The sequence below is a fragment of the Mytilus galloprovincialis genome, chromosome 5 (assembly GCF_965363235.1).
Source record: "Mytilus galloprovincialis chromosome 5, xbMytGall1.hap1.1, whole genome shotgun sequence".
In the NCBI taxonomy this organism is placed as follows: Eukaryota; Metazoa; Mollusca; class Bivalvia; order Mytilida; family Mytilidae; genus Mytilus; species Mytilus galloprovincialis.
In genome coordinates this window covers 31097877-31121553 of record NC_134842.1, presented here as the reverse complement: position 1 = coordinate 31121553, position 23677 = coordinate 31097877, and the positions used below count along the sequence as shown (strand labels likewise).

At 31.9% G+C, this 23677-nt stretch overlaps 1 protein-coding gene across 3 annotated transcripts; it reads left to right on the top strand.

The window, feature by feature from the left end:
* The first annotated feature begins 5829 nt into the window (after window positions 1–5829).
* LOC143075597 (uncharacterized) lies at window positions 5830–13394 on the top strand. 3 transcript variants are annotated; one of them, XM_076251066.1, is made up of 2 exons: window positions 5830–6030; window positions 11601–13394. In XM_076251066.1, the coding sequence occupies exon 2, from the start codon at window positions 11747–11749 to the stop codon at window positions 13379–13381; it is 1635 nt and encodes a 544-aa protein (XP_076107181.1). In that variant the 5' UTR covers window positions 5830–6030; window positions 11601–11746; the 3' UTR covers window positions 13382–13394. The 3 variants fall into 3 exon arrangements, with proteins under 3 accessions (XP_076107181.1, XP_076107180.1, XP_076107182.1); XM_076251065.1 differs by lacking the exon at window positions 5830–6030 and adding an exon at window positions 11010–11185; XM_076251067.1 differs by lacking the exon at window positions 5830–6030 and adding an exon at window positions 11212–11298.
* The last annotated feature ends 10283 nt before the right edge of the window (window positions 13395–23677 follow it).

Sequence of the window (23677 nt, the reverse complement as noted above, 5' to 3'; positions counted from 1 at the left end):
CCAAAATCTCCATATAAGCTCATAAACAATAAGTTATTCTTTGTATATTTGCATAGGTAATTTTCCTGTTGCAAGGAAATCAATTAAAATTGCAATTGGTATCCAATAAATAATGATGAATTTTCTGGATGGAATTTTCCCTAAGTATGCATTTTTTTAATTCAATAAACAAATGATGGTTATAAAAAGGGTTGCTGCATAAACTGCTAGTTTTTTATTGTAACTTGTAAAAATTTCCTAAACAAATGATATCTATACCAAAAGTATTTTGCTATATTTATGTTGAGATCACCCTTAGGTCTATGAGATCTGATTTTTTTCAGGTATATGACCATATATCACATAATTATCATTGTAATGTCTCAAAACAAGTGATTTTGTCATTTTACTGCATATAGTTATGTTACATTGTATATTGAATGCTCTATAATTTAATCATGAACAAATTTATAGATTATAACTCCCAAATGCAAACAATGTTTACTATTATGTAAACATGACAAAATTGAATTCTATTTAGCATGTTCAGGTTTGTTATTCTTATTCTAAGTTGTGACTTTTTCTGTTGATGTGATAAGACACTACATTAAAATATGATATTTTACTTACATAAGTTTTAATATTTAATGTTATGTCTACTGCTGAATTAAATATATATATATATTTCTCTAATTCTTACACGATTTAATCCTTTCCTGACATGTTGATTATTTTTATTTAATCAACGTGTGGATTGTTTCATCTCAGTTCTTCAGTGATAAAAATACAATTATAACGTCGAATTTCTTGCTTTCCTCTGATTTTCCTATTGTGACGGCAGGAAAAAGACGACCATGCCTGATGACGTCACATAGAAAGAACACATCTTTTTTCAGATCATTTGAAAAGAAGTATTGAATTTGTCTGCATATTGTTTAAAAAAATCATTAGCGAAACAGATTCCACCACCAAATTTAGTGTAATATGATATTTATCCACTCTTGACAGGTTAAATTTTAAATATTTAAAACGCTCGGCCAGCATCGCGTTTTAAATTAAAAAATTTAAATGTTTCGAGTGGATAAATATCAATCCCACTCAATGCAGTGGTAGAATCTTTATTTCTCTAATTCTTTGGAAATATCCCTTTCTGCACCCATGGTATAAAAAAATTTAATCAACGTGTGGTTCATTTGATCTCAGTTCTTCATTGGTTAAAATCCAATTATGACATCGAATTTTCTTCCTTTCCTCTGAATTTTCCTATTGTGATGGCATGAAAAAAGGCGATGATGTCTGATGACGTCACATAGAAAGAACACATCTTTTTGCAGATCATTCTAAAAGAAGGAAGACGTTTGCCTCCATATTGTTTGAGAATCATTAGAGAAACAGATTCTACCACCAAATCTCGTGTAATATGATATTTATCCACTCTCAACAGTTAAATTTTAAATATTTAAAACGCTCGGCGAGCCTCACGTTTTAAATTTGAAAATTAAACTGTCTCGAGTGGATAATTATCGTATCACACTCAATGCAGTGGTAGAATCTATATATATATAATTGCAAACTGAGATTTAATTTGTTACATGTTGTTAGCATTTATTTGACCTCATGTAAAGACTCTGGCTAGGGGATTAAAGCTTTAACATTGTTTGTTTCAATATCATTCCTCTTAAAATTTGGCTGGATGTATTTGTCAATATACATGTATACCAGTCATTGCTTAACAAAATATAGCTTATGATATAAGTGCTTTAATTTATTTGTCTGTTCTGAAGAATAACACCGTTTTTTATTTCATTCCTGCTATTGTTAATATTTTGCTGCTTGTAATGAGGGTTTGCTCTCTTTAAATCAGATATTAAAGTTTGTTAATTCAGTTACAACTATATCTAAAAACTATTGTATAGAAAGTAAATTCAAAATAGCCATTCTATTTTCAGAATATGTAGTATAATTATGAAAGTGTGCAAATGAAATATTTTGTTTATGACTGATTATTATTGTCAATATCTGTTGAGCATCTTTTTATACCTCTTATTTTTTCTTGAGATGATATATACTATTAGAAGGACTATTTGTTTATTTAGTTTTATTAAAACGTAGTTCCTGCCTTAATTGCCATTTAGTTCCCACACATTGAGCGACATTATATATTCTTGTAGTGGCTTGTATTCCTGGCCAATCTGTTTGAAGATAAGTTTTATTCAGCCCTACCACATACGTCTCATTTGAAAAATCTCCTGTCTGTGCCAAAGAAGTAAATTAATTATGTAGGCTTTTCCCAAAATATTTCGTCCATGGTAGAATTTATTTGTTATTAAACTCTTATTTAAAATTGTATTTTACAGTCATTTTAATTTTCTGCATTTTTGGAAGAGTGTTGGGACTTGTATTATTTTTTACCGCATGACCCTAAAGCTAAAGGAATAGCAGGGTTCTCTTGGTATTTGTTAGCCTTATACAAATGAATATTTGACACCAAGTCAAGAGGAATATTTTGTAATGATTATTTTTAAATTTCCAACAAGGACGTATAACTAACATAATTCAAATAAATCTAATATACATCCTTCTTTCCAAAAATAAGGCCAATGAACACAATCGATTATGTTATTCATTTGTAAATATATTTGCAAGAGAGATTGGCAATTTTTTAGAGCTGAAAATCTATATTAAGATTGAATCAAAAAACGCAAAGGCATAACAAAGTAAGAGAACTTTTTTTTAATTGAAAATGTAAAATCCCAAATCAAATGGCAAAATCAAAAACTCATACACATCAAATGAATGGAACACAACTTTATTATTCCTGACTTTATACACGTATTTTCTAATGAATTAGCTAAAGCTCCCACATGTATGATGGTCTCATAAATTTTCATTATCCTGACAAAAATGTATGAACAAAACAAACAGACATAATAGGTAGAAATGTCAAAAAAGGGGTACAGTAGTCAACATTGTGTAATAATCTGAATCAGTATAAAAACAAACAAATATGTCAACAAAGAAAAAACCCCCAAAAAAACCAACTCATTAGCACATTTACCATAGCACAACAACAATGACAGGATTTATAAAATAAGCAGTTGAAATATTTCTGAGAAAGATTACTAAGGTAAATAGAAGCTATGGCGATCTTATCCCTCAGAGCTATACAGCTCATTGATTCACTATGTTGGATTAACCCCTGGAGATTTATTTAACAATTTTAAGTTTAATGGATATTTGCATTTAAAGTAAAGTGATAAATCTAATGATAGATGTATGAATGGAGTTGAATGTTCGACGAAATTACAGAGTTTTGTAAGCTCCAGTACAACACTTGTACAATGTTTTGACTAACTGCACTACTACTATACTACTATATGAGATTTGAATGATGATGAGGTTCTAGCAAGTAAGGTATGCACATTTTGTCTGTCATTAATAAACGATTATTGCTTATTGATGTCCACCCAACAATAATATCAATATGTAATCTACTGAATTTTCCACTAATGAGAGTTCAGTAGTGTATAAATACCTTACTTGATGTCAATAGTCGAATGTGCATTAATATACTATGGTAAAGTAGCATCTGGACACACTTAACCATATGTTGTGCACATCTGATCTGAATAACTTGTATTATAATAATCGAGTTGACTCGACTTGAATTACCCTTATACACAGGAAAATTTATAGTTGTTGAATCTAAACTATTGAAATTAATTCAATAGTTTTTACACTCAAATAAAATTGTTTTATATTAATATTAAGTCAAATAACCATTTATTCTTGCCATTAATTATAAATTTATGATGAATTGCCAGGTTTAATTAAAATTTAGTATGGAACTTAATTATTCTTTTAAAACATTTCATTTAATTTGGCAATGTAATATGAATTTGTAAAATGTTGAAAAAAGTGTCAAAATGTAATGTCATTTCAAAGACAGAATATTTACCTACCGTTTCGTCTAAATTATGAAAGTTGAATGTTATTGGTATATTGTAAATGATTTTATTTCGAACCAGGTTGAAAATTATAAGTAGCTTGTAAAAACATATGGTAGTGCACATTGACGCCATGCATTTAGTTCCGTTTAGTTCAATACCGAAAAGACTGAAAAACACACAAAATCCTATATAACTTGCTTTCATTTTGAAATTAATGGTGCCATATGTAGACGATTTGATTCATTCATTTTTTTTCCAAATACTATTTTAAAAACACAATTTATATAATAAAATAAAGCGTTGCCGCAAATTACCATAAAACAGCAAAAATGAAAATTTGTTCTCACTGTCTGAGCTAGACCAGTATAGTCTATAAGTCCGCAAATTAGCCCCTAAGTCACAAGAAAACGTATATAGTATGGTATTTGAAACTACTTTTGTGAAAATATTTATTGCAACAAGGCATAAATATACATGTGAACCTGGCGGGATTCGTTTTTCGAATCTTAAATATACGACAACATTAGCATATCAATGAAACATGTGTCTGGTTAAAAAAACAGGTGAAACTTTCACGCATTCGTAATTCTTAATACTAGTTAATAATAAATGCCTTTTCAAGTATTTTCAAGCTTTGAATTTTTATGTCGTGCTGTTTAAACCCCAGGTTACTAGGGGACGGGCGTTAAAAATTTCCTAAGGTGCATGTCCAAAGTTAAAACACCTGTAATTCAGTGGTTGTCTCTAGTTGCTGTCTTTCTTTGGTTGTTTGTTTGTTGTTGTAACACAAACCTGGCCGTAGAATGTTCAGTTTGAGTTCTTTCACATTTTGCATTGCTAGTGACTTAATTAGCCACGGTATTGGTTTGCCCCTTGGTGAAGGCCGTGCAGTGCCTTAAATTTGTGTGCGTACATGCTCGTCTTTTGGCCTTTAGGTGATAGTTGTCTTATTGGCAATCATACAAATATCTTCCTTATTAACAGTATTATACAATTCCAGTCCAATACTTATGAAATAATATTGATATCCCAAACTACAAATTATTATGCAACAGATGCGCATTTCAACCATTTATGTCTCTTCAGTGATGTATACGATGCCAAAATATTTTAATTTTCTAAATTTTATACAATTGTTGAATAGAGGATCAAACAAAAAATACATAAAGAAAAGTTAAATCCGGACAAGGAATCAGTGCTTTGCATTAGCGAGGGATAGTAAGCTAGTGGATATATTTGTTTTTCAAAGTATCATAGAGTTGAAAGATTAAGCGTATTTTTTTATTTTTTTTCATTATTTAAAAACTGGTAAAAAGTATATCCTCTGCCTTGATATTAAGTTCCACAGAACGAAAACCATGATAGTATGATATGTTTCTGTTTGTTGATATAAAATAATGCATTAATTATATGATTAATCGCAAAACCTACTTATTACAATCACAGACAGACATACATTCATATCTCTAGAACAGTAAATATAATCAACAGTCAATTAATGCATTCTGTGATACTGTACAAAATATTTGACTGCTATAATTCCTTTTATGTCATAGTCCATGACGGGTATAGAGATTTGACATAAAAACCTGTAATTTGTTTTACATTATTATCATACATGAAATCTTTAAAGTAGGTCTACAACATAACCACTGATATTAAATGTAATGTTTTTTTTTATTTTACTAATCTGATCACGGATTTACTTTTTAATTTAAAACCTTGATCTTATCGTTACTTTTTGACAAGATCAAAAGAGATATAAATACAGTTTCGAATTACTGACGTCTTTTTTAAATGACTGAAATGCTTCAGCTACTTTAAGAGATTATAAATGTTCATTTTTATTTTTTATAAAAACATATTACTGATGCGTTAAAACACGATTTCGTTTAATTTGCTGTTAATAAAAGGAAATAGAAATATTTTGTTATACAGATTTTGTTCTTCCTGTCGAGCAAAGTTTTATCTGTTGATGAGGATAGTTTTTATTCAAGTATAAATCCTTGTTTCATGAAATGTTCTCTAATAGTAGACGCCAGTAACTGTGAAGACAGGAATAACAGGTTCCGATGAAAGTGTACTTAGTACTCTAGTGAAGGTAATGTACGGAATATAAATTAAGGTAGTGTACAAATGGTCAGTTACATGTCAAAAGTCAAGAAATAAGACATGTATCTTAAATCGTATTAGATTAAAGATGATGTACTTAATTCGTATGAAAACTTGCAATGAAAGTCACAAAAAAATGTAAACAATCTAACATAGTAAAGAAACACTGATTCAAACACTAGAATTGTTATCATCAAAATGCCTGACTTTCTGATAGACAACATATTTGTGGGTTAGGTATTTCAACAGACAGACTGTATTTTACCGAAATATCGAACTGAACAAAGAAATAACACGACGGGTGCGGTATACGGTGCAGGAAATGCTTATCCTTCCGGAGCACATGATTTCATTCCAGGTTTTTAGTGGAGTTCATGTTGTTTCTTAATTATTATTTATAACTGTTGATGTAAATGTCCTTTGGTTTTGTGAGTCTTTGTTTACTCCTTGGTTTTGATTGTTATTGTCTTACTGTCTACTGGTAGATGATTCCAACTCTAATTGTAAACATCTAATTTCTCGGCCGTATTATAACCCCTCTACCCCGTCGTATGGCGTTTACATGCCTCAATTGATACGCTGTTCTTATACGAATTTAAACTCCTTTGGAGTTCACGTGATTTCTTCAGATTTTGTTTGTTACCTATACTTGTATTATCTTAATGCATTCATGAGAATTGAACATCGTTAAACTACTGATGCCTCGGAATTAACCATATAACTTACAAACACATTTACAGCCAATTGCATTGATTATGTAGGTATATCTAATATCTTTGGTTGGCTTGTTTGCTAGATGAACTGAGAAGTCATTATTAGGTAAGGTATACTACCCTCCTTTCGAGTAGTCTAGTCATATAGACAGATTGATTGTTTAACTGTCGGACTAGTCTACTCTTAAGGGAGGGTAGTTTACCTAATCTAAAAATGACTTCACGGTTCAGCTAGCAAGCAAGCTAACAAAAGATATTACATTTATCTACACACTAAATGTAACCGGCTGTATACCAAGTGTGTCCGTAGAGTAAGCATCTCGTGTTGTCCACGAATTACTCTGTATAAAACCGTTTGATCTAGATGCAGAGTACATATGTATTTACTAAATTTAGGCATTAAGTACAACATAATTGATATTGTTGATACATATGAATCGTTTTCTGTATGAGTGTTTCTTTTGTTAAACTTCTTTCTCGTGTTTATTTGCACGTATTATTCTTTTAAAGCTATATAAGATTTAAATTCTAAGAAATATTAGTCATAAAATATCGTTTCTATTCTATTGAAGTAATGTTAGACACGTTGACATCAGGTGCACATAAAATCGTTCAGTTCAATCGTGTTTCTACCAATGGGTCCATAATATTTGTCATCTCCCTTAACACCATGCAGTACTTCGGTACTTGCATGACAATACGAATGTTATCTTATTCAGATGTGCTGTTGTGAAATTTGTAAAATCTTTTGAAATTAATTGATTGCTCTACCTCGTGTATAGTTAACATTCCTGTTTGGATGTACTTTGATCCTTTTCGGTTATATAATATCTTCAACGTTTCTTTTCGAATAATATACATAATTAAGTAATTGTATACATTGGTATATACATAACACTGACGAGTCATTCAATTGTCGAAATTCGAATCTTGGTTCTCTTTAAATTAATGGACAGTAAACGAGTAAATTAAAGAGACAAATGTAATGGAAATATGATTTAAATTTGTATTTTACTTTTATAAGTTTATGTCTATGATGTTTTAGTACTAGTGTACAACATGTTTGATGTCGACTGAATAAACTTTACAAAATTAGATTAATATCAGTTCCAAGGCAGACGAGAATGTTCATCTTAAAAATCACAACTTTAAAACAACCTTTGCAATTTGGCAGGTTTATCTGGTCTTATTCCCTATATAAAATTAAGAATGAACATAGGGAATGTGTCAAAGAGAAAACCGACAATAGAGCACACAACATTCATAGGCCACCATTGCGTATTCAACACAAGGATGAAATCCTTTTTATATATCTTACAATATTTACTTCGATGACGTCTGCAAATAAAAGTTTTCAGAGTTTAGAAATAGGATATCAAACTTCTGTTCTAAAATCGTCATTTGTTTCCGCTTTATACAAGTTCTATTACTAGACAAATTCTGCATATTTTTAATAATTCTGAGAAATATTTTTTATTAGCGGCTCAATTAGAAATGTGAATGATATCTTGATTACAATTTAAAACTTTTTATACGTGTCTTTTATCTCTCTTTCATATCTGGCAATGTAGCTTTAAAAGAACAAGCCCCGTTTTGTATCTGCTGGCTATAATCCAAATAAAGGCGACAGTAGTTTTTATGTTTCTTTGTTGACATTTTGTTTGTTTTTATAGAGGTTAATATTATAACACAATGTTGACTGCTGTTCATCTATTTTTGAATTTTTACCTATTTTGTCTGTTTGTTTTGTTCATATACACATCATGGTCAATATAATGAAATTTGTGTGACTGTCATTCAAGTGAGAGGTTTAGCTAGCTATAAAACAAGTTTTAACCCCCATTTTCTACATAAGAAAATGTCTGTACCAAGTCTAGAATATGAGAGCTGTTATCCATTTGTTTGATGTATTTGAGCTTTTGATTTTGCCATTTGATCACGGACTTTCAGTTTTTAATTTTCCTCGGAGTTCGGTATTTTTGTTATTTTACTTTCATTTTTTAAAAACGTAAAATGAGGAAATCACGCAAATTCCAAACAGAAACAAAACCGGTGGCGTTGTCAGGGTAAGCGTTTTCAGTAATAAATGCATCATATGCCAAAGTCAACAGACACAAGAAGAAACACATATGAACGTGATTGTACACTTACTTATTGTTTCATCTAATACAAATGTTTAGTAAGCTATTAGGTACACGCTTCTGTAAACAATAGTTTACTAAGATTTATATATCCTGAACATAACATTAGCAAACGTCTATTGTTTAGAAATTATTTTTGGATCAATTAGAAACAAGTAAGACTATCAACAGATTCACATTACCTACCCAATTAATTTCATATAATTTTTTTTAAATGTTGGAATAATTTATCTTGTGTTAATCTAATGTTGACAGTCAGTTAGGTTCGTTTAATATACAATTTTCTATTTGTATATTTTACTTTTTATTAGATCTGTGTTCTCTATTTATTTCTTATTTTTTAATCGGGCTGTAAATAATGACAGAAATGTTGATTCGTTCGTCCGTTTTGTCCTTCAAATACATTAGTAACTTCCCCTTGACGATTTCCTTGACTGTTTCGACCATGTTTCAATAATTTGAAAGAATCGTCCTCGCGTACTTGGGCACATTCAATTTTCTTTATTCATGTGTAGTCCATATCTTCATTCAAATAATGTTTCAAGGGTTTTTAACTTTGGAATGAGTTACAAATCACGATACGAATTTAAACCCATTTCTCTTAACCTTTAATCAGAATTCAGAAAACAAGATGAGAGATAAAGAGGGGAAATTAAAAATTGACAAGTTGAAGAAAAAACTATCATGTGAAATACCGATAAACGACCAAACATGACAGTTGTGACATACAGTGGATATCTGAATCCCACTTATTTCATAATAGTCGACCAACTCATGTGAACTCTTAACATTTAATTCCATTGTGCACCTCTCTTTGATTTTCTTATCCGAATTACTACCCCCTTTTGGTTTGAATAGATAATGTTTTCATTCTTTCTACTTTCTTTCTAGTCTGGTCATACTTCTAAAACTATACATGCACTTTGAACTTTTGTATTAACATTTCATAATTCTTTTTTTTTTAGTCAGCAATACATTTAGAGCAAATTATAATCCTTACTTAAGGTAATGAAAGCTTGCGTACAGTCTTATATTTTGCTTTTATTGTCGGTCAATGCCTTCTTTAACTGACTGGAGTTAAACCCATTATTTATGTAAATCCTAGTGTTTTAGTCTTTAATATTTGACTGCGTTCATTTAAATTTTTAGGTTCTTAGTGTCTTACTTGTGTTCTGCTTTCCTATGTATGAAATGGATATTGTGTACACTTTTTTAATATTAAAAAGACCTTTCTTGGTTCTTCTTTTCATGTTCTATCGATTAAACATGTTAAAAGTAGACATTTATTTTAACTTAATTTGAAGAAGGGTTCTACTCTTGTAACAGTCACTCCATTTGTGGACCAAGTTTCAATTTTTTGTACTAGTATAGAAGTTGACTTTTATAGTCCATCGTCCGAAGTTGATCTTGTATGTCGCATGTCGGTTTTTTTTAATGTATGTTTGGTTTTCATGAAATTTTATAATGTAGCATCTAATAAGTCTTTTTTATCTGTGTAAGAGTAAGCACACTCACAGATTGCAATTCATTTTGATTCCGTATCAAAAACGTCACCCCTAGTTTTGGTTGGGTTCATGTTGCTCGGTGTTTAGTGTTCTATGTTTTATTTTGTGTACTGTTGTTTTTCTGTTTGTATTTTTCTTTTTTAGCCTTGTCGTTGTCAATTTATTTGTTATCGCTCGTCTCCTTTTTCAAAACAGATTGTTTTATCAACCCTTTTTTATTTAGACACTTTTGAAAGTTGAAATGATTTGCACGAGTTTAAAAAGTAGAACGTTAATTTCAAAGTAAAGAGAAAATGAGTAGCCATTTAACTAGACTGTAAAATAATATTTTGTTATATATCATTTAAATGTAAAAGCTTTAAGACTGTCACGTACTTATATATTTACTTAATGAGCTTTCTATAATAACTTCCTTAATATCCGATTACCTATTAACCTTAAATGCATTCACTTCATTTAAAATACAGTTCGAATATATTAAATCTTACAGTAATGTTTGTATTGATTATGCGAACTTGATTTAATATCTGACCCTTTTTCCAATCGTCATTGGAGACAAAGACGGATAAGTAGTGTGGTTCAGGAGCCTCAGTAGTATTTCCGTTTATTTTTGTATCGTCTTTTCCCTTGATTAACTATATAATAAACAAACAACAAGTAAATCTATTGTGCTAAACCCACGTGTTGGTACATGTAATTCACTTGAGAAACAGATGTGTCATTGTCGACAATCATGGCGTGTTTTTCTCCGTCCGGATATTGTGTAATATTAATTTTCCCAGTTGGTAAGTTAAAAGTTTAAAAGAAGCGTATTGATAAAAAAAAATGTCATTGATTTGAAAGTGTCAGACTTAAGTGTTTGAGTTGTCTCACTTTTGTTTTCTGTTATATCAATGCCGTATGTACTCAAAATAAATATGTATACAAATATAGATAGATGCGAATAAAATAAATCTCGATTTAAGAACTATATGAATAGACGTCAATTTATTCCTTTGATATTTCATGAATGAATAAAATCTATTAAAATTATGCCTAATTAGTATGTGAGAATGCGATCCTTTTCCTTTTCACAAAATTCAGTCTATTCAAAGTATATTGAAAGTAAAACCAACTGCATTCAATATTGTTTATCAAGATTGTGTTACGTTGTATGAAAAGGTTGTCAATGATCTGATTTTTTAAATACTTTTTTTTCAGTTGAGAGATAACTTGGTATTACAATTATTTTGATGAGAGGTTTATACAATAATCAGGCGCCGATGAAACTGCTACATACCCTCCAAAATATCACTTTAGTTCGATGAGTGAAGACGTTAGCTTGTTCGGTTTTCGTTGAACATCAAATGAAAGTATTAGTTTTATCCCTCATTCAGATATGGATTATATTTTATTTGATTCATGTTACAAAACCTTCAGTTATATTAAACAGACTTGCAAATACAACGAAAACAGGTGTTATCGATTCACGAAATAGTTCAAAACCAGTTTATTATAACCTTGACGAATGGCTTGCTAACCAAGCATCAAAAGGAAAAACTTTTCAAAGTATAACAATTATACCGGTACTAGCTATAATTGCTTTCTTGTGGATTATTTGTCTTCGCGCTTGCAAGTGGATGAGAGAAGACTCTAAATTCCACGAAAGAGGATGTAGTTATGACGTCACATCGTATGTTATAGTGACGCAGGAAGATCAAGATTTTAACGAATTGAATTTATCGACCTCGCATCTGGTATATGATACTGTAACTTCGAAGAAAGGTTTACAAAACCGAATCGATAATAAAATGTATGATACGGTGACCTCGTATGCTTCGTTAGTGAAATATAACACAGCAATGAATGCGCGGAGGAGTCCGACACCAGACATACAAAAACCGGAGGGTTTAAAAGAAACTGTTCATAAAAATGGCCGATTTTATATTGCACCAGTAATTGATAATTATGTACGCTTAAAAAATACAATGAACTCAAAAAGGTTGAAACCTTCTCTTAAACAGCCTAGTTTTCATTTGAGGGATATTTCAGATTTCAGTGCATCAATGTCGTATGAAAACAGACAACCGAAACGATCCCCTCGTCGTTCAGTGTCGGACAGCCGATTGTTTTCAGCAGGTTCAGGAATTAATAAAACAAACAGACGGAATGTTTCAATTCAAGTGAAAAAAAGTGTCAGTAAATTGACATTCGGATCAGCTGTTTCACGAGAAGAAAGTTCAAATAAAAGTCCTATTGAATGTACGTCTTTAAATCCAAACGTGGGAGACGTATACATACTTAATGATATTAAAGATTTAAATGAAATTTGTGACCACCCAACCGTGATGAATAATAATAAGTTATATACAACGGCTATGATACATGCTAATTGTGTATCTAACGAAGAAGAAATAAATCAAAATAGCAACATATCTGTGAAAGAATCACATAAAACATTAGAATCTCGAGCAAAGGTGAAGGATAATGATAACGTAATACCAAGTTTGACGCTTTCCAAAGACCTTGATAAATATAATGAAAACATTCCATTTAAAAATGGACAAAAGTGCAAAACATGCAAAGAAAATGAAGGAAATTCAAGTGATTGCAGTATTAAAGTTAATAATAACCACCGAAACGAACAAATATATACCTCAAATGCAGAATTGTCTTCCAAATGTAAAAACTCTATTGCAAAACTCAGTGATCGTGAACATGTGCATTGTTTAATATGTTTAAAGAACGACAATAGGCACTCACGTGTTATTTGTGAAAATTGTTCGCATACGTCTTCCGAACTTCATACCAATGACGATTTACAAAAGCAACAATCTTCATCAGGACATATATTAAAAGAAGATTGTAATCGCAATGACGAATTTGTTATGCATAAACAAAGTTCCGTTCAGACAAATAACTATATTTGTGATGAATGCTCAAAGATTACGAATCATACACTTTCATCTACATTCCAAAATAATTCATGTTCATGCAAATAAACATTTTAATGATTGTGAAATTATCATTTGCATATTTAATTTTCAAATTACTGATAATTTCGGTTCATCTTACAAAAGGTCATAGAAATGTTGGCCTATAGTTTTTTTTCAAAATTACAAAACATTTCTGTTCTTATATAATAGAAGAAAATTAAAACTCGATCATAAGTCGAAAACAATCTGCCAACGCTATCGCTAACAAAGGATTAAACGAACAGACAAACAAAAATACACAAAACACAACATAGAAAACTTTAGACTGAGCAATCGGAACACAGCCAAAAGTTGGGGTTGATCTGCGGAGCTCCGCAGGGGAAAGCAGATCGTGCTCCACATGTGAAACCTGTCATGTTTGCTAATGTAAGAACAAACAAATTATTTTATTATACGACAAGAAAATTCCAACAAAAATCATATCGAAAAAAAAATCATATGTACCTGTTAAATCCAAACGTGAGAGATGTATACATACTTAATGATACTGAAGATTTAAAAGAAATTTGTGACCGCCCAACCGTGATGAATAATAATAGTAATAATAAGCAAAATCAAACTTCAAGATCAAAGTTAAGTTTTTAATTTAGTAATGTTGTGGAGTTTTAATTACCCGAAGGTATCACCAGCCTAATAGTCAGCACTTCTGTGTTGACATGAATTATCATTAACATGATCATAATTATATATTAACTGTTCAAAACACTTTGAATATTTTAAAATTCTAAGGATTTTCTTCATCATGAATAGATTGCCTTATCCTTATTTGGCAAAATTTTTATGAAATTTTTGGTCCTCACTGCTGTTCAACTACGTACTTTTTTTAGGCATTTTTAAATTTTTTGATTCGAGAGTCACTAATGAGTCTTTTGTAGATGAAATGTGCGTCTGTCGCAAATACAAAATTTCAATCCTGGTATCTATGATGAGTTTTTTCCAGTTCCTTATATTGTTTATCGTTCTGGACAAAAACATTTAATTCAAACCAACTACGTAGATCTGAGTAGAACAAGCTAAGATCTGTTATGAAGCAAACGTTCATATCTGATTGATACTAAAGTTATTTGCCTAACATCTACAATGCAAATATCTTATGTATACTCATTATTTTTTGGTCTTTTCATTATTATTTTTCTTTTTGACATGGCGTTGTCAGTTTATTTTCAAATTGAGTTTTAATGTCCCTTTGGTATAATTCTCCTCTTTTTTAAACCTTAGTTTCATCAATGTATAAGGTGGCATTCAAAAGTTGTTATTACTGTGATTTTTTTTTTTTAACAAACCTTCACGACTAAAGAAAGGACTTCAATTTCCTTTCATTCTTTTTTTGCATGTAGCAATATTCCAATTTCGCTGAATTTGATATTGAGTATACATCTATTAAAATCCCCGGGTTTTCTTTGCTTTCTAGAGTAATTTTGCAAATGTTTGTTTGTACGAAAAAAAATTCTAAACCAACGGTTCGTAATAATAAAATTTGAAATCAACTCATACTAAATTTTAGCCGCACCATCATATAATCTTAGATGGACGTCATAGATGACAACGAATATGTGCAGTTTTCGTAATTCAATTCTTTTTGTCTTTTCTACAAGACAGACGAAATATCCTGAAGTCACATTCAAATTCAAAATCCGAAAATTCACTGTCAACGCAATGGCTGACAAAAAGTCAAACAAACAACATTACATAAAACACAACATAAAAAAAAACAAAAAGCTAAGAAAACCGGAACACACCAAAAACTGTCAGTATATGATATAAAACGTTTTGCTGTCGAGTGTGTACATCGCTTTAACAAGGCGGTGGGTAATGGCTTGAATTTGAATCAACAATTTTTATTTCAATTGACTCCACAAATATGCAAAGTTTCATATGAATTATTGAATTAGTGAAAACCAAATGCTTACATTTTTTTTTTGTCATCGCAGCTGCATTGGTCATTGAGATTTGAAATTGTTCCTTGTTCATGAATTACATTGAAATATTCAAATATCATTCTAATGTTCTAGTTAGAGATGTGTGTATAAATGTGAGTTGTTTATATGTCTTTGTATTTATTTGCGGTTTTTGTCTCAATTTTTTACATCTGTTTTTTTTCTTCATTTTTGCCCGATGTAATAATATAGTTACGTTTTCCTCTTGCAGTACGGTCACTTTGTTACTCGGAAGCTACCTCCATTACATAGTAGTCTGAAAATTTAGTTTTTCCTCAGTTCATACTTCCTTCTGTTGTGAAACATATAATATCAAATATAACGAAATCCAAGGCAAATTCCTAACGGAAAGTCCTTTATAACATAAAATCAATAACTCAAAAACGTCTAACAAATGTATGGAAAACAACTGTCATATTTCCGACTTGATGACTCGATGCAGGCATTTCATTATGTAGATTAAACCTAGTTTTACAGCTTGATAGTATTATTTTAGCATTGACAATTATATATTAGTATTTAAAAGCATTGCATTAATTAACAGCATGTGCTAAAAGCGTGATATGCATATACATTTATTTATTTCTGTCGATGATTTAAAGATTTTTAAAAAATACTTATTGGCCTTTAACAAAGACTTTATGAAATCTTTAAGTGAAGAATGTTGTTTCTGTGTTGTTCGGTTTTTTTTTAAGCGATAGATTTAAATAATGTTTCATCAACACATATGGTTAAACGTATATTTAGGTTCCTGTAGTAGGAAGCACACTTGACGACCCCTTCCAGATTATGTAACCTGTATTTCCTTGTTCAATTACTAGTGGTCATCCTGTTGACACATGTACATTTGTAGTTGAACTGTTTAGGGTTTTTATCATTAGTTTTATTTTTACAACATATGGTATAGGTAGGTTAAGGAAGGGGTTTGCTTGTTATCAAAACGGATTTGTGTTGTTCTTTGTACTTCATTCTACAAAATCTCCTCTATCTGAAGTGGTAGGTATAAATTGATCTGGGGAGTCCGTCTGTTCTTCTGTTTGTTCGTTTGTCCGTCTATCTGTTCCACTGTTGTAGCAACCTCAACTGCTCCTGAACGTCGCGATTTAATTTTGTGAAACTTTCTAAAAAATTTACTGATTTGAAGCATTTTACACCTACATTTCATTTGATTTTTTTCATCCAAATGATTATTTGTGGGTTTTTTTGTCATTAAATGTCTTAATTTATTTTAAGCTTCAATAAGTATTTGTATTCGCTTTTTCTCTTAGTCATCGAAACCAAACTTGATAATCTTTCAAAGAATCTTCATTATTTAATGCCTATCCACATCCATAATTGTTTTATTCAAAAGTACTTTTTGGGCTACCCGTAGATAATATTGAACTTTGTCGGGTACCACTGTATTTAACCTTTTCAAAGTCTTAACCACACACTGCTGTTGTGGACCTTTTTTTTTATTATCCAAACTACTTTTGAAACAAATCGTAGCCATTGTTTGCAACTAGTATTTAGGTTATTGTTAATAGATTTTGCTCGCAGATACCTCTATTTTATCGGAAACAGGAGTGGTCTGTACTTTGTACGTTCTAATGTACTGTCTAATAGTTTGGAAAATCCTTGTATCTTGTCCATGTATTATTGAAATTCTACATTGAACAGTAATAAATACCAAAAGTAGTTTTTACCGATCTTAGCTTGATACATGTGTATGTATCGGTATTGATAAGTATCCGAATATATTCTACTATCAAATCATTGAAAAAGCACTAAACTGTTATCTTATGAATGTATGATACAAGAAAAAACATACATATACCAGAATTAGAAGCTATATTTTCTTCGTTCTTTTAATTGTAGATTAATTGTTAGGAGATCACATGTTCTTCTAATTGGAGAACTGCCATGATGATGCAATTGTTATATGTTATGGATCATCGTCACTAAGCTTCATGTATAACTGTATCATTTGCATAAAGTACATTTGACATTTATTTTTGTTTTGACTTAGTATCGTTAGACGGATTGCATTGCATATGATTTGATAACAGTTATAAGAAAGGAGGTTAATCTGGCAAACTACAAACCTTGTTCTACAATAACAATACTTGAAATGTTAACTTTACATCACCAATCTTTTAGTTTTATGAAGGGGAGAAAACACGGCCTGAGAAAAATCAGTGTACTTGAGGGACACATAAACCACAATCTGCAAAACATAGAAAAACTAAAGATTGCGCAACTCGAACCCGAAAAAAACGTGGGCGGACTCATGTGCTCCGGAAGAATTCACAATGTCTGCAGCTATACTAAAGACATCAATTGCGCTGCTCCTTTGGAAAAGATGGAATCATAATCAATGAAAGAGCACTAGGGACTTATCATTTTTTATCTAGGAGGCGGGGCTGATCAAAATACAGGGGGGATCAAGTTTTTTTTCTGTATGTGGAAAAGAAGGGTTCAATTTTTTTTATAAAGCAAAGTGGGGGGATCAATATTTTTTGCACATGGAAATAAGTAGTAAACATACTTCAAAAGACAAAATGTCATGAAGATCTTTACAACAGTCAAATAGAAATATATGTTTACCACCATTCACATACAATTTTAAGTAAGACGTTGGTGATGTAGGAAGTTGCCATTTTGTGTGATTCTGTCTAATATAAAATGCATCTATATAGGTGCTTCATAACCTGAACAAAAGTTAGAAAAAGATTCCTAAAGCACTGGCTTGCTGTGCTTACTAATATCCATGGAAGAGCCCTATGCCAAGTCAATTTTCCTCAAATACCTTTGGGACACTACACTGAGAATATTTCATGTTTCAATATTTCCTTGAAATAACATGATATGTGTTTTGCATGTTAAAATTTTGGCATGCTTAATCGAGGGGGATCACATTTTTTAATGTTTTTTACAGGGGGGGTCAAATAAAATTGGTGAAACATTATTTGGGGATCAAGAAAATTTTATATGTTTGCTTTAAAAATTACCAACTCCCCTCCTAGGTAAAAAATGATAAGTCCCTTATACGTTAGCAGACTGGTATATATAGGTATAACTGTATCATTTGCATAAATTACATTTGACATTTATTATTGTCCTGATTTATCGTTAGGCAGATTACATTGCATATGATTTGATAATAGTTATCAAGAAGGAGGTTAATCTGGTAAACTACAAACCTTGTTCTACAATAACATAAGTTGAAATGTAAACCCAACTTTTTTTCAGGCTTTGTTTTGTTTGTAAGAGGATAAATAAAATCATCATAGATACAAGGATTAACAATTTGAATTCGCGGCAGACGCGCTTTTCGTCTACATTGACGCTCGAATGATAAAAAAAGGCCAAATGAAGTACGAAGTTGACGAGCATTGAGGACCAAATATTCCTAAAAGTTTTGCCAAATACAACAAGGCTAAATCATCCTATTTTTCAAGTAGAAAGCATTGGTTTTTGCAAAATTTTAAAGTTTTTAAAACATTTAATTCATAATTATAACCATATCAATGATAATTCATGTTTACACATATGTGCTGACTACTGGGCTACTACTAATACCATGGGAGAATTAAAACACGGCCTCAGGAAAAACCCTAAATGTAAGAAAGATGGGCAAATAAACAGAAATTTACAAAACATTACAAAAAACTAAAGATTGCATAACACGAACCAATTTAAAAAAAAACGTGTTTGGACTCGTGTGATCCCAAAGAGTTAACAGTGCCTGCTCTTCTTATGACATGTGTTGCTTCTGTCAGAAAACATTGAATCATAACCAATGAATGAAAGAACATTACACGGTACCAGATTACCCAGCTTAAATTGGCTATACTGTTTTGTCCTTTTTGGTTTATAATATTTTGACTTAAAGCATCACTAAAGGGACATTAATTTTTGAAATGCACATCTGGAGCAAATAAATTGGTACCATTAAATTTTCTGTTATTGGTAGAGGTGTTTGTCCAAAGTGAAAGACAAAAGAGTTAATAAACAATCGGTACATCAATTCATTTTAGCATCACCGAGCGTGAAGGTTGGAAATTAAAAAAGGTCCGTCCGGGCAAATAAGGTGGCCTCTGGAAAATGAGCTTTGAATATTTTGCCATGCAACATGCTATTCGCTGATTCCTTTAGCTATATATATTAACTGTAGTTACAGTTCTTTGGTGATTTGGAGGGCTGTTGGAGGGGTCGCTCCCTTTATGAAGCTATATATATAAATACATGGGGTAAATGGTTAAAAAAAATACAAACCAACTTCGTCTAAATTGTCTTTCATGCCTTCCTCCCTTTTTCAAAATCCTGGATCCGCATCTGCAAGGAGCCTGAGACTTTCTCGACACGAGCATGAAATTTATGTAAAAAAACTAATTTCAACATACGTGAATTGGGCAATATTGAATTTAGGATACATGCGATTGATACAAAATAATATTTAGATAAATACATGTCATTAACAGAAACATGCTTTTACAAAGATTACAAGTTGAAGGATAGTCGTACAAATGAAGCACAAATATAGTCCACAAAACGTAAAATAGAAAACATAAGTTTGTTAAGCTAAACCTCAAATGACATCCTGAGCGCCGAAAAAGCATACAATTATGAGCTATCATTAAATGTCTGAACTTATCCAAAATATTAAGCTGATTTATTTCAAATTCCCGTAAACAATGAAACTCGGTAAATTACAGCCGCCTCAATTCATAATATTGTCAACACCCAATGATAAGATACTCATATTTTTATATTACAACCCAGCACGACCTTGTATGTTGCAATCAGGGGACGTGTCAGGCCATGTATAAATTAGCATTTTATCAATGAAGACGTCTAATATGATGCCTGTAGTACAAGGTTGTATGATTGTTAAGAAATCTTTGACTCTTCAGTTGGAGACCTGTTGGATGGCGCCATTTCTCTCCCTACCCAACATATCTTCATTTTAAGCGGCAGTCGAATTCCAGTCTTTCATACGGGTCAATCTATTGCAGAATTTACTCATTTGATCTTGTCCTCAATATGCATGAAATATGTGATACTGAACGCAAACATAAACGAATCATGACATGAAGATCATACATGTACCAAGTACAGAGTTGGTTCATACTTAACGTAGTCACGCTAAAACAAATACATGCATACTAACTTTTCCAGCTGTAGAAGAATTGACAAATTTTTAGAACCAGTAAATATTTTCTTAACAATATTTGATGTTTTCATATAACGTATCTCAATAGACCACTTTCGAGTTCATCTGTCACCGGAAAAAACTCGTAAATTATACGCGCCTTTATGACGTCATTTACCAGATAGAGGGGGTCGCCTGTATCCCTGCACTATTTACGTTCATCAAGCGTCTTGGTGATCGTCATTGTGCAGGATAAACTAGAAATAATGGTTGTTCTGTAGGTACTTAATGACAATTCCCTAATGACAGCATTGCTGATTGTCAATTTTGAGAATTCAATTTGTCGTATAATTCGTACAATATAGAATTATAGTTTTCCAACCACTCGCTCAACATTGGAATGGAAGTGACGACGCCCCTAAACGCACAAATGACGTTCACTAAAACCAGAGTTTTTGACGGAAATGCATCGAACTCGAAAGTTGTCAATTATATCGTTTTCCTAAAAACAATTGAAATAGAAAAGGCAATTTCTTGAATTTTGTTTCAAAACTTAAGGAGTGCTACACAATGACTAGGTATTTTTTAGCTTTTTTACATAAGGACATAATAATAAGTTTTAATGATTGTCAAGCTTAAGCATTTCAACAATTGACTGAAAATGCATGTAACACATATATAAATATATCAATAACATAATAAGTGTGGACACAGATCAGTGTGGATAGTAAAAAAACTATGTTTGACAGTGTTTTTTGACAAAAAGAATTCTCTGGTTGTCGAGCCTGCAACTTTTGTTGCAGAAAGCTCGACATAGGGATAGTGATCCGGCGGCGGCGGCGGCTACGGCGGCGGCGTTAGCTCACTTCTTATTTTTTCTTAAACTATAAGTAATGTGTCAACTATATATGTTGTATAGAAGCATTGTTAGCTGTACCTGTCTGCCTGGCATGGTTCATCTGACTTGGACCTCTTTTTCAAGGTTCATTGGTCTTTGTTTAGTTATCTTGGTTAATGTTAAGTTAATGTGACAGTTGTAATAAAGCTGAGCTTTATACTTAGGACTATCAACATAATATCAATGATTAGTATAAAAGGCGAGACATTTCAGCGTGTGCACTCTTGTTTTTCCCATAGGGTCAGCCAACATGTACCGAACACTAAGAATAGCGGTGTCTTTTATTAAATATTTAGTTTTAGTGTTCAAGACTGTCATAGAGGACATGAATTAAAACCAGTGTCGACCATTCATAGATATTATTGCTTTTAATATCAAATCTACATTGCCCAGTATACTATGAGTGTTTTGTGTATATGCTATGTACATTTCTGTAAATTAATAGGATATATCTCAAGTAACTTTTAATACACAACACTGGAGAGATTTACGTAATGCAGCAGACGATTGCAAGGATTTCCTCATGACTTAAACAAAAAAAAGATTTTGGATAGCAGCAACGAATCAAAATTAGAAAGAAACACATTTCTGCATGATTTAATTTTAATATGTGATATGGTATCCGAGAACCTGAAAACATGTAATATTTGCATGGTTCTATTTATGTTGATTTGGTTTGTTATTTCTTACTTTGGTTTATCCAATGCATTTAAAACTGAAAAGTTGTTCTGGATCTTCCAAGTATCATTAGTAAGAGATTTTGATTGTATATATATACAACTCGTATAAACATCAACCCAACAATGTTAGATCTGTAAATTTGCTTTCGCAAATTTTTTTGTTCTTCCCTCGCCGGGATTCGAACCCATGCTACATAGATATCGTGACACCTAATCGCCTGTACTGTAGCCGTCCCGCTAGACCACACGACCACCTTAGCTTCACAATAATAAAGCTTTCAGTGGCCATGTGTTACCTTTCCTCGTCAGTTTTAATCTAGCGTCGTACTACAGTACATGATATATAAGGCATGGAGATGTTATTGTTACAGATCAGCTCAATTATCTATAGTAAAGGATTCTACAAATTAATGGAAGATACAGTCACAGAAAATATATCATGTACTGTAGTACGGCGCTAGATTAAAACTGACGAGGAAAGGTAACACACGGCCAATGAAAGCTTTATTATTGTGAAGCCCAAGTGGTCGTGTGGTCTAGCGGGACGGCTACAGTGCAGGCGATTAGGTGTCACGATATCTCAGTAGCATGGGTTCGAATCCCATTTACAGATCTAACATTGTTGGGTTGATGTTGAGACGAGTTGTATATACATAATGTACACAGCCATGTTTCACCATCATTGCTGGTGAACCGATGGATAGATCTGTTGTAGAGCTGTCACTGACTCAGACGTATTTATATATATATATATATATATAAAGCTATATTGTTGTTTTTTGTGATAAACTCCTTGTTATTGTCATTCCCATTCTAATTATATATTTCTCAATTTATTTATTTTTTTAATTAATTACCCTAAACCATAAAAGTTAACATTCCAAAAAAGAGTGCTGTCCCCTGATATGTCAAGACGTATCGCACAATACTCCGTCAAAAAGTGATAAAAATCGTTGTTTCGAAACCTAAAATGAATGCAGAAGTGGAAGCATTGTGTAAGAAAATGACCCAGGATCGCTTTCTGAGGCTTTTAGAAGGTCTACAAGGTATAGAACCGTTTATTGATAACAAAGAATCGACAGCTCATCAAAATGTAAACACAGAAAAAATGGCGACCTACGCCGAAGTAATTTCAGATACACACTTAAGTCAAGCTAACACACTATCCGAACAAACTAACATTGAAAACATCAGTCAATATAGTAAACCAAAGGAATCAAGTGACCCTAGTGATCTTGTTAAGCCAATTTTTCTAAAAGATCAAGATGTGCATGGCTCGGAAAAACCTCCTCGGGCGCAATGGCTAACTAATGTTGAAATCTTCAAATCTATTAGTGCCAAAGTCCCTAAACAGTGTATAAAGGGAATACAGAGAATCAGAGAGATGTGGCGAATTTATATGGACAATGAGGGTGACAGACTGTCTTTGTTGGTACAGGGGTTAAACTTACGTGGCAGGCAAGTACCCCTTCACTCACAAAACCCTCACAACCCATCAACGCTACAAAAAGACACAATACGCATAAAGGTGAAAAACATCCCCCTTTCTGCGGATGATGGGCAAATACACCGAGCCCTAACCCTTCAAGGCTGTGAAATACAAGGTTTATTTCGAGAGTATCTAAGAGTAGATGGTAGAATGACAGCTTGTGA

Bases quoted from the DNA above. Each gene is read 5' to 3' on its own strand.
- LOC143075597 (XM_076251066.1), top strand. From the start codon at position 11,747: ATGAAAGTATTAGTTTTATCCCTCATTCAGATATGGATTATATTTTAT.